General features: G+C 37.6%; 1 protein-coding gene across 1 annotated transcript; it reads right to left on the reverse strand.

Annotated features, from left to right (window-relative positions):
• Nucleotides 1–1,762: 1,762 nt before the first annotated feature.
• Nucleotides 1,763–5,900, reverse strand: LOC306863072 (uncharacterized protein). The gene is made up of 6 exons (XM_079406235.1): nt 5,726–5,900; nt 3,091–3,117; nt 2,917–2,997; nt 2,714–2,809; nt 2,300–2,359; nt 1,763–2,219 (listed from the first exon to the last, which is right to left on the reverse strand). Exons 1-6 carry the CDS (start codon nt 5,840–5,842, stop codon nt 2,148–2,150), a joined length of 453 nt encoding a protein of 150 aa, XP_079262361.1. The 5' UTR covers nt 5,843–5,900; the 3' UTR covers nt 1,763–2,147.
• Between the last annotated feature and the right edge of the window lie 5,058 nt (nt 5,901–10,958).

Consider the following 10,958-nt stretch of genomic DNA (forward strand, 5'->3'; position numbering starts at 1 on the left):
TTGTTTAGTTCTATGTGCCATGTGCTCTCGTCTATTGTCTTGACCCCACCCACCTTGTTTCCTGATTATTGGTTAATTTGCCCCACCTGTTACCTCATTACCCTTCTCATTTGCTCCCTTTATAATCTCCTTGTTGTTTTCAGTCCTGTGCCAGTTCTTCGTTGTATGTTCCCCTGTCGTGTGCTGATCCTGCCTTGCCTTGTTGTGCCCTGTCCTGCCTTGCCAAGCCTGCCAGCTGTCCTGTTACCCCTACGGGGTAGTTTTGGTTGGTTTTGTTTATTTTTATTATTAATAAAAGCCCATTCTCTGCAGTACTGAGTCCTCGCCTCATCCTCTCTCCCCACAACCCTGACATATACAGTATTAAGAACTAGTAATAATATACCAGTAGTAATAACTAGTAATAGTGTACTAAAATTATTATTTATAATAATAAAAATAATAATAGTTTATTTCATCATGTAATTCTTATTGATGTGATGTATGATAATTGTAAATAACAATTATACTAGAATCAGTAATGTATGATTTGTTAATAGTAAATCATATTAGTATCATGGATGTGTTGTAAATAACCTAATTATTATTATTACTATTTTTTTTATTATATATTTTTTAAATGCCATGAATAAACATTTATTTTGCATCTATATGATATTTGAGAATTTCTAAAGACATTTAGTGCTGGGATGACCTATTAAAAACATTTGTGTGTGGTTATGTGTTCATATAGGTAATAATTATCATTCCCAATTATTTATTGAAAAGTTTAAAGCCTCTCTGTCTGTCTTAGAAAAACCACTCATCTCAGATGACCTATAGTGAAAGAAACAGAAATAAGTGATGAATCATACTCGAATTCCAGCTGCTAATCTAAAGTGAATAATGAGAAATGCATTATGGGATATCACAAGTATGTAAATAATAGAAAGAAAATGTATTAAAAATGTAAGGCATATGCTTAATTGACTGACTGTACTGTACAGCGTCTGCCTTACACATTAAATTTAATGTAGATCAAATATTAATCTATGTAAATTAATGTATAATGTTTTCCTTTTCATTTTAATTCTGTAATGAAATGTACCTGTTTTCTAAATGAGAATACAGCAAAGTGTGCTGAAATGGTGTAGCTCTCTGTGTCTCCATGTCATGGCTACCACCCAGAATTTCCACTCCACATCATCACATTTTGTTTAGGCTTCCTAAAATCTGTTGTGTTTATAAATGCACTTGTGTGTGTGTTATGTCAGTTGGATTGCTCAGGCATTGGGCCAGTGCATTTTGTCAGTCCCTCCTTCACACTTGGAACAACTCTATGCACAGGTGGGCTGGGATTTTGGTTTCTTAGACACATGCACACACAGACAACAATGGGCCTTCTGTAGCTATAGACAAAGTCTGAGTGTTTCCTCTCTAATTGGGCATCACCGATCTCTGTGCCAAAGTGCTCTGGCAGTCTGCAAGTCTGCTCCACTTTGCAGTGCATTTGGCCAAAATTCGCCCTCAGAGATAGGAAACCATTGTTTGACTAACATCTAAAGCTATAAACCACAGATTTGTTTCCAGGCAGACTGATAAAATAAGATGTGCACCCCAACTCTTAAAAACCAGCCAATCAGATTAGAGCTTGCCAGATCTAGAAAGTGCTTTCCAGCATGTGCAATATGCCTCAGACAGTCAGTGAACTGACTTTTTTTTAGATATTAAACGTTATGAAATGTTTAATGATTAAAATGCTATTTCATTTAATCTGTTTTATGTGAAGTAGTTCAGACCATTCAAATTAAAGTTTATTTAATCATAAATTTACAAACATTTTAGATATATTTGTTCAAGCAGTGTATAGAGACATATAATTTAGTACAACATTGTTCAGAATCATATTAGCAAACGATAATTAAACTATAATCTTTTTTCTAAATGAGTATTATGCAGATTTCAACGCTTAGTATGATGTATATATATTTATTAAAAGTCATTTTGTTTATTTTAGATATTTAAATGTGGGGACTGTCCAATTATTGTCATTAATTGTGATCACATTATCTGCACAGAATCTGTGTGATCTCACGGCACTCTTTAAGTAAATGAGCTAGAACGTTAACATTAGAACAAATTACAGCTTAAGTGCTTCAAAGAACCTCTCATGAGTATATGCTATTCCTTGTGTTCTTCTTTCTCTTGGGTGCACTTCTTCTGGATCTCTTCTTCACAGACTAAAATAGAAATAGAGCTGTAGTTCCAACATTTGACACTAAATTATTGGAAAAAAAATTATATGTTTAAGAGAACTCACCTTTAATGCAGCCACTTTGGGATGGGACACACCCTCAATGTGTCTATGAACACTTACGGCCTGTCATGGAGAGCCATAGTTTCTTATTTTATTTTGCCTTTTTGAAAACATACTGTACTGTAGCAGCAAGATAGTACAGTGGTATTAGAAAATAATGCCATGGTGCGCTTTTAAAAATAAAAGACCTTTATTGGCATTTATGGTTCCATTAAGAACCTTTTTTTTTTTTTTTTTAGGAATCGTTCTATGGTTCTTTCATGGAAATAACTGCAAAAAGCCCCCTTTTAGAACCTTTATTTTTAGTAAGTGTACCATTTTGATAAATTGCACTACTAATGGCCTTTTAAGTCTAATTTTTGTTAGACTATCAGTTGAATTATTTGTGTTGATGATATTGTGATTGTGGATACACACCTGCAGTGGGTTGGTTGCGTGGTTATGGCAAAGAAGTGAGTAAGAGCCGATGCGAGATCTGTGGGGCTTTTTTTTACTAGCAGTCGACCTGTCAGTCTAAAGCACAGAACAGAAAGTATCTTAGCTTTTATTTTATTTTATTTTGTTTTGTTTTTGTCCAGTGTATAAAAGTGTTACTGTGTTACATGAATGCATTCTCTCACCTGGATGAGTGTGTTAGGAGATCCTTTGACTGAGTAAGAACCAGGCCGCTGAGTGAGTTGAGCTTGTCTGCGAGCCCTCATCTGAAAAAAGAGAAATAGATGTTGGCAGGATTTTTTGTACTGCTTTTAAAATAACTTTATTTCAGCAATTCAAATTCAGTGACAGAGACTCACCAGAGAAGATAAGGGCTCATCTTTAAGCTATGAAAGTACATGAAAGAGGATTATTATTGGGATATGTATTATTTTAATAGCAATTTATTGATTCAAGCTCATTTCAAAATAGAGCTGAAGTGTTGATCTGGCCTCCACAGTTGGAAATAAATAAATAAATAAATACATACATACATAAATAAAGAAATAAAGAAATAAAAGAAGACTTTGGAGATTATTTGTTCAGAAAATAATTCACAATGACCTGTGTAGTTTATTTAATTACCTTTCTCTGGAGTCTGTATATTACCAAATTAATATTGATTAAAGTTTGATAATTGCCCACTCTAAAACATTGCCTTCCAGAGCACTTGTACCATAATATAAGCTTTGTAATTAATATTACAAATTTACCACCATTTAGTTTCAATAAATTATTATTTTTTTGTTCGTAATTTCAAAACTTTTTTGAAGCCACTAAATGTAGTAATATCAAGATTAATAAGATTAATCACTCTCCGCGCTCACTGATATCAGAAACACTGCTCCGCGTCTAAAGTATTTCAGTATGTAAAGGATAGTATGTATGCAAGGGATAGTAGTAGCTTTTTATTTATTTTTTCCATTGATATGCTTATTATTGAAATGTTGTTGTTATATGCATGTGTCAATTTTATTTAATTTCTTTATTTTCTTAAATATGTGGGTAGATAGTATTTATAGAGTTGTAACTTTTTAGTTTTAGTTACTTTTTCTTATTTGTAAGTCGCTTTGGACAAAAGTGTCTGCTAAATGACAAAAGTAAGTAAGTAAGTAAGTAAGTAAGTATGTTTGAAATATCACAGTTCTATGGAAGCCCGTTTCCACCACTGAATAAAAAATAAAAAAAAGGTTATTGCGACTTTTTGTCTCACAATTCTGACTTTTTTTTTTTCACAGAATTGTGAGATATAAACTCGCAATCGCAAGTTATAAAATCAGACTTGCGAGTTAAAGTCCAGTTTTGAGGGGGGAAAAAGACTGATATGTTCTTAGAATTGCAAGTTTATATCTCAGAATTATCACTTTTTAACTCGCAATTGCGAGTTTATATCACGCAATTCTGTTTGCGTGATATAAAAAAGTCAGCTATCAGCTGAAAATATTCAGAAGGAACAAATTCCTTGAGAAATATAACTTCTCGCTCATGTCCACTGCAGTCATCATAGCCTTCACATTCTTTCTGATTTGAGTGATCCTTTTCTATCTAGCTAGCTAAATATGTTTAACGTGAATTCTTGCTAAATATGCAGTTATATTACGGGTCGTTGGCATGAATTGTACTCCTGAAGGAGCAGTGGTGGAGCGCTCTTGGAGCGAGTGAAAACCACGACACTCCAATTTTTTTTAAAAATCCACTCTTCGCTCCATTCAAATTCACACCGCTCCACTCGCGCTCCGTGCACATACTCTGATTGTGAGTAACTGTTGCTGTCATGTCAATCTATTTCAGATCACTATCAAAATAATCTGTCTACGGGCGTGGGTCAGATATTATTGCTGGCGGGCCGCCTATTGCCGACCACTGGTCTAAACCCTGAATATAAGACGACTGCGTTTTTTCAGATGTATTTCCAAGAAAAAAATATTGTCTTATATTCGGGTCAGTACGGTATATTAATTTAAAACAAATTAGACATCAAAGAAGTGCAGTGTTTGTGGTGTTTGTCTGGTTTTTCAACCAGCCACATCTAGCAGAGTTCAGCAGATAGTTCCCTAGATATTACCATTTCAGAAAACCAAGAAAAAGTAACTGTTGTTTTCCATATCCCATTGAACTATTCCAGAACTAGGTCAGAATCCACCAAATCAAACCAAACCAAAGCTGAAGTGCAATCTTAGAAAGTACATTTTAATTTGTGTGATAGTTCACATACAGGTGTGTGTATTCAAATCTATATGTTAACTCTGGACATGAGACTGAGGAAATGGGAAACTTAGTAAGTGGAATGTCAAATAGCACCCTGGCACATTGAAATTCCACGGAAAGTTGGAGATGTTTGTTCCTTTCAGGATATTTTGAGTTGACAGACCACTGAGTCAGCTCTTCAGACTCCACAGTAGCAAAGAGTGGAATGACATCTGTCTCTGCGGTTCTGACTCCTCAAACACATCTGGTCAGTGTCTTTACTACCTCCTTTAATGTCTAAAAATACACATACATGATGCCTTATGGCCAGTATAATTGCCCTATTCTATTGCTTTGACATCGTGACGCAAAACCAAGCTGGAATGGAAACTTGTGGTTTAGCATTCCAGGGCTTTTACTGTAGTCCTGTGTAGACCACAAACTACAAATTAAGTCTTGTTTCTTATAGTGAGTTCAGTGATTTCTCAGATTATCTTATGCACAGTTGTATTTTGATGTAGTGTGTAATTGTACTGTCACTATGTAATATATATATATATATATATATATATATATATATTATAAATGTGTAATTACACAAAAAGTGCACAAAGCCTAAACAATTGTACAAGTACCACTGAAAGGTTGTAGCTAAGGTAAAAAAAAAAAAATTGTACTTCAAGCAAGCCACAAAGCTTTACATCTCAAATGGAACGTATAATGTTCTTCAATCATGAAAGATCTGAAACCAGAAGCTACAGCGCTTACCTTGACCTCTGTAACCTGTGTGCTGACACAGTCCACATTCCTGCCCGTGCAGTCCAGAGCATGTGTGAGCAGACATGCCTGCAGACTGAGCAAAAAGACCCACAGAACCATGGCCATAGCTGCACGAGTGTGTGAGCGTGTGGGGTTAGTGTGTTAAGAGACTGTCGGATCTGTGGAACTCTCTCTCTCAGTGCAGTAGTTTTATACTCCAAGTGGTAATGTAGACCAGATGAGAGAGAAAATACCATGCCAACCACACACACACACACGCACACACACACATCCGCCTTTGTCCACATAGTAGGGAAACCTCAGACATACTCAAGTAAATCCCAAAAGCTTGCAACCACAATATATATATATATATATATATATATATATATATATATATATATATATATATATATGTATATATATATATATATATGTATATATATCTTAGAGGACATATACACAATTGTATTATACATTCTATTTAGCAAAAAGATACAGTGTCAGTTAATGTTTACAATGTTTTTAGACCAAAATGCAGAGAAACTTTGTTGTAACTCTTGCTTCAAACTTTTCTAAAAGAGATGACAGAGGAATTTGTGGGGTTGTTTGGGGAAAATCTTCCTTCTGTGGTCACATAATAATCACATTCCAGCCTCTGAGAAACATAGTGAGGATGCTTTGAAGTTACAATGTTCTTATACAAGAAAAGACATGCTCATAATATTCCATACTTTCAAAAGAAATTCAAAGCTGTTAAATAAACAAAACAAACGGGGATGTATGCACGCTTACACATACACACTGAGATAAACCTCAGTGGACATAGAGGACATAGCATGGCTAACCTCCAGTTCCAGAGCTGAAGAGACTTCCAGGAACACTGGTTTGTCAGCTTCCGGAGTTTAAAATTTACTGTTGAAAGGCCTTGCTTCCCATGTGTCTCTCTCATACACAAACACACAAACACTGTAGTGTGTATTAGAAACCTCTTAGGTAAAGCAAGCAGTTCTTATCACGTGAGATGGACTTGGGGGTTAACTCTTCTTTTAAGAATCTCTGAGTTGTAGGTGGTTGCTAGGGTGTTCTTTGTGGTCTCTAGTGTGTTATGGATAGTTAGACAAGTAAAAAGTGAAAATGTATAAAATAGGTCTCTGAGATTGTAATCTTAATATATGGCAAAATAAATTGATTAGATTTTTCACCTGTTTTATCTGTCAGGTGAACCCTACTTGAAAAATACTTCATGCATGTAAAGGTGTAAAAGGAAAATTAAAACATCAAAAAAAGCTTGAGTTGCAATATGAACACATGCTAGACGACATCTCATTCCTCACAAAAGGGTGTTTTGGTTTTGACAGAAGTGATTAAACATTGAGCATATGCTCAGTATTTTTATGCATAGTCATCGGCCTGATGGATCTCCTGACTGCAAAGAATGAAAGGAAGCAGCTTTGTTTCATTTAAATCATGTTTTTTTTTAGCTTCTGATTTTGAATAAAGAAGCTGCTTTACCCAAACAACCATTACTGTAGGATTGCTTGATTTATTGATTGATTGAGTAATTTACAGGTGTGACAAGTGATTTTAAATAAAGAAACATGACAAACAATGCATTCAAATCATTAAAGTCATGACTTCTAAATTTATCTCGGAAATGAGCCCCGATTTGGTTAAATTCAGCTAGTAATTATAGTTTAAACATTACTTATGTATGATGATGAATGCATCCCATTTGATTTGTCTACTTTAAATTTGCACCAATAAATCATGATTTACCCTTAAAGAATATATTCATAAGCTTTGGTGAATTGATCACTTGGTGAACATCTCATCCGCTTTTCCTCATTGAGAAATAAGAAAAACATTAATTGACGCAAATGTTTTACTGTAACTGAAGTGATGTCAGGCCCAATGAGTTTAACATTCTATACATTGCAACATTCTTGTGGTGCAGATATTTACTACAGTTTTCACCCAACAGACCGCTTTTGACATTAACCTACACTGTAGAAAAAACAAACTAATTTTACAGAAAATAACTCAATTTATTTTAGTTTTGTGTTATTTCAAATGACATTCAAAACTTTGTATAATTATGAACAATATCTGTAAATGAACAACTTGACTGTTATTTTAGGTACTATATCATTAAAGACAAATTACAGTATTTTTTTTCTTTTTTATACAGGAAAATTACTGTATTATTTTTACAGTATTTTTGTGTTATTTTAAATTGTTCAAAACTCTGTATAATTACAAACAATATCTGTAAATGAACAATTTTACTGTTATTTTAAGTATTATTCCATTAATGACAAATTACAGTAGTTCTCATTTTTATACAAAAACATTATTGGATTATTTAAACAGTATTTTTTCAGTTTTCTTAAATTATGTACAAATTTACGTAAAATTACAAAAATAATCTGCAATTATAAAATGTATGTTATTCATTATATTAAAAGTTTATGTCCATTCTATCAATTTAATGTTCTTTTTTGTCATTTTAAAGTAAATCTTATTGGTTTTATATTTAAGTGTAATTTTACATTCAAAATCTGTAATTTTATATATTATAGAAAATCAGCCTTAAAATCCACAAATCATGTAACCGTGCAATAAAAAAAATGTATTGCATTAAAAAATATATATTTTTATAAAGAAAAAAAAATCAGTGAGTGAATGAAGTGCAGTCTCGTGTTATAAGAGAAATGTAACAGACAGACACGTGTAATCAGAAGAATTTATTGCAGAAATGTCAAAAATCAGTACCACAATACAGTAGTCCAAATGACCATGCGTTGCAGTCGCGGTCCTCTCTGACGGAATATAATAGTTTAGTGCGAGGAGCAGGGCATAATTTAAGTTGTTAAACGCTAAATCACCGGAAACACGGCATGTCGCAATCTATAGCTGTGTCTCATTTAGAAGGATGCGTCCTCCGGAGGTCGACTCCTCTGTAGGTCGCATCCTCTGTGTCCTCAACCTAGAATTAAAAACGAGACAGCCTTCTTAGGACCGGAGAAAAAGGAAACAGGAAGTATCATGTTGATTTGCCAATACATTTAGAGCATCGTTGTGCTCTCACACTACTTAAATGAAGGAAAATTATTTCTAAATTTGGAAAGTAATTTGAAAAAAAAAATGCTTTTACTTGTTTTATTTTGCTCAATGTTTGAGGAGCTGCAGATGTCTGTTACATACAACAGACATCTGTTAGAAATAAAAGGAGGAGGATATTAAGAACAAAGTTTATCTGTTACTGGAGGTACTTTAAGTTAAGTTGAAAACACCACATCTGTGCTTGTGTGTACATCTGCCGGCACCGGCATTTTTCAAATTAACGACGGTTGTTCACGGCGACGCAAATAATTGTGGCTTATCTGTAGCAGCGAAGGATACACCTGATGCATCCTCCGAATTCCTGTGAAAGTAGGTCGCATTCGGAGTGTCCTACTTGCTTTTCTGAAATGAGACAGCCTCGATGACGTATGCACCCTTCGAATGAGACCTTCGGAGGACGCATCCTTCTAAATGAGACACAGCATATGACGAAACCGGCGAGAGCCAATGAGCGTTTGATATCACTGCCGTAACAACTGTCCGGGGAGAGGGGTCCGAGCTCGGCATTTAGCCCGGACCCAGAGCGTTCCCCCCGTGCTCCTCCCCACGCTGGGGTAGGAGCGGGCTGATGGTGAGGAGTTGGGGTGGAGGAGGGATGCTAAAAACTGTAGAGAGAATGAAGGGAAGATGGCTTGGTCTATTTATAGAAGTTCTCTCTCGGCTGATAGGATAGACTGTGTGATTGCTGACGGTGAATTGGCCGTGTTAATTATCTGCGCGTGCTCCTCCCGAAATTTGTTAATAAAACATCACTTCACGAGTTCGCCCTTGCGTATAATGAACAGAGTCAAGGTTTATGCGTATTTGGCGTGCTGTCCGGGGAGAGGGCTCCGAGCTCGGTAAATTACTCCCGAACCCGTGGCACTCCCCCTGTCCGGGGAGAGGGGTCCGAGCTCGGCATTTAGCCCGGACCCAGAGCGCTTCCCCCAAAGATGCGATTAGCGCGGGACAGCAGCCGGAGTTGGGCGTTGATAAGCCCCCGAAATTTGGAAATTAAGGATGGAGAAGCGCTGGACGTCGCTTGGAGTGGAATTGTTGCGGTGGTATCTGGAAAGAGAGTGAGTCTTCTGTGGAAGTGGCTCTGCTGCAGCATCTGGAAAGAGAATGCAACTGAAAGAGAATGTGGCATCTGCGGAAGCGGGCACTACTGTGGCATCTGAAAGAGAATGTGGCTTCCGCGGAAGCGGGCACTGCTGTGGCATCTGAAAGAGAATGTGGCTTCTGCGTGAACAGGCACTGCTGCGGCGGTATCGAATGAATAGGGCACAACTTGCAGCATTTTGAAAGAGAATGTGGCTTCTGCGGAAGCAGGCACTGCTGCGGCATCTGAAAAGAGAATGTGGCTTCTGCGGAAGTGGGCACTGCTGCGGCGTCTGAAAAGAGAATGTGGCTTCTGCGGAAACGGGCACTGCTGCGGCGTCTGAAAAGGAATGTGGCTTCTGCGGAAGCAGGCACTGCTGCGGCGTCTGAAAAGAGAATGTGGCTTCTGCGGAAGCAGGCCCTGCTGCGGCGGTATCGAATGAGCAGGGTGCTGCTGCGGCATCTGAAAAGAGAATGTGGCTTCTGCGGAAGCAGGCCCTGCTGCGGCGGTATCGAATGAGCAGCGTGCTGCTGCGGCATCTGAAAAGAGAATGCGGCTTCTGCGGAAGCGGGCACTGCTGCGGCGGTATCGAATGAGCGGGGCACTGCTGCAGCATTTTGGAAGAGAAAGTGGCTTCTGCGGAAGCGGCCACTGCTGAAATCTGAAAAGAGAAGGAGGCTCCTGCGGGAGCGGTTACTGCGGCAGAGCGGAAATACACAAAGGCTCCTGTGGGAGCGGGGTGCTGCTGGGATGGTTGGAGTGGAGGTGAGCCGCTATGGGTGGATAAGGGGATGGCTACGGCGGGTCTGAGGTTGGGTGAACAGGGATGGACTCGCATTGAAAGGGGGTCAGCTGATGAGGATTCATTGAGCTTCTCTGATAAGGAAGCGTTCTGACCGAATGTAGGTCTTGAATGCCTTTGATGTCCAGCGGCCGAGTGCCTGGATCTGAGGCTGGGAGAGGCCTTTTTGGGCGGCTGTGGTAGCTGCGCCTATGCGGAAGGAGTGGCTGGAGTAGTGATCCGCTGGGATGCCG

Source organism: Barbus barbus (assembly GCF_936440315.1).
Source record: "Barbus barbus genome assembly, chromosome: 44".
Classification (NCBI taxonomy): Eukaryota; Metazoa; Chordata; class Actinopteri; order Cypriniformes; family Cyprinidae; genus Barbus; species Barbus barbus.

What these genes read in the sequence shown, in the direction of transcription:
- LOC306863072 (XM_079406235.1), bottom strand. Translation starts at nt 5,842, where the DNA reads ATGGCCATGGTTCTGTGGGTCTTTTTGCTCAGTCTGCAGGCATGTCTG. An exon ending in CTCCTAACACACTCATCCAG is followed by an intron (nt 2,810 to 2,916) that starts GTGAGAGAATGC and finishes TCTGTGCTTTAG; the next exon opens with ACTGACAGGTCGACTGCTAG. An exon ending in CCAAAGTGGCTGCATTAAAG is followed by an intron (nt 2,220 to 2,299) that starts GTGAGTTCTCTT and finishes TTTCTATTTTAG; the next exon opens with TCTGTGAAGAAGAGATCCAG.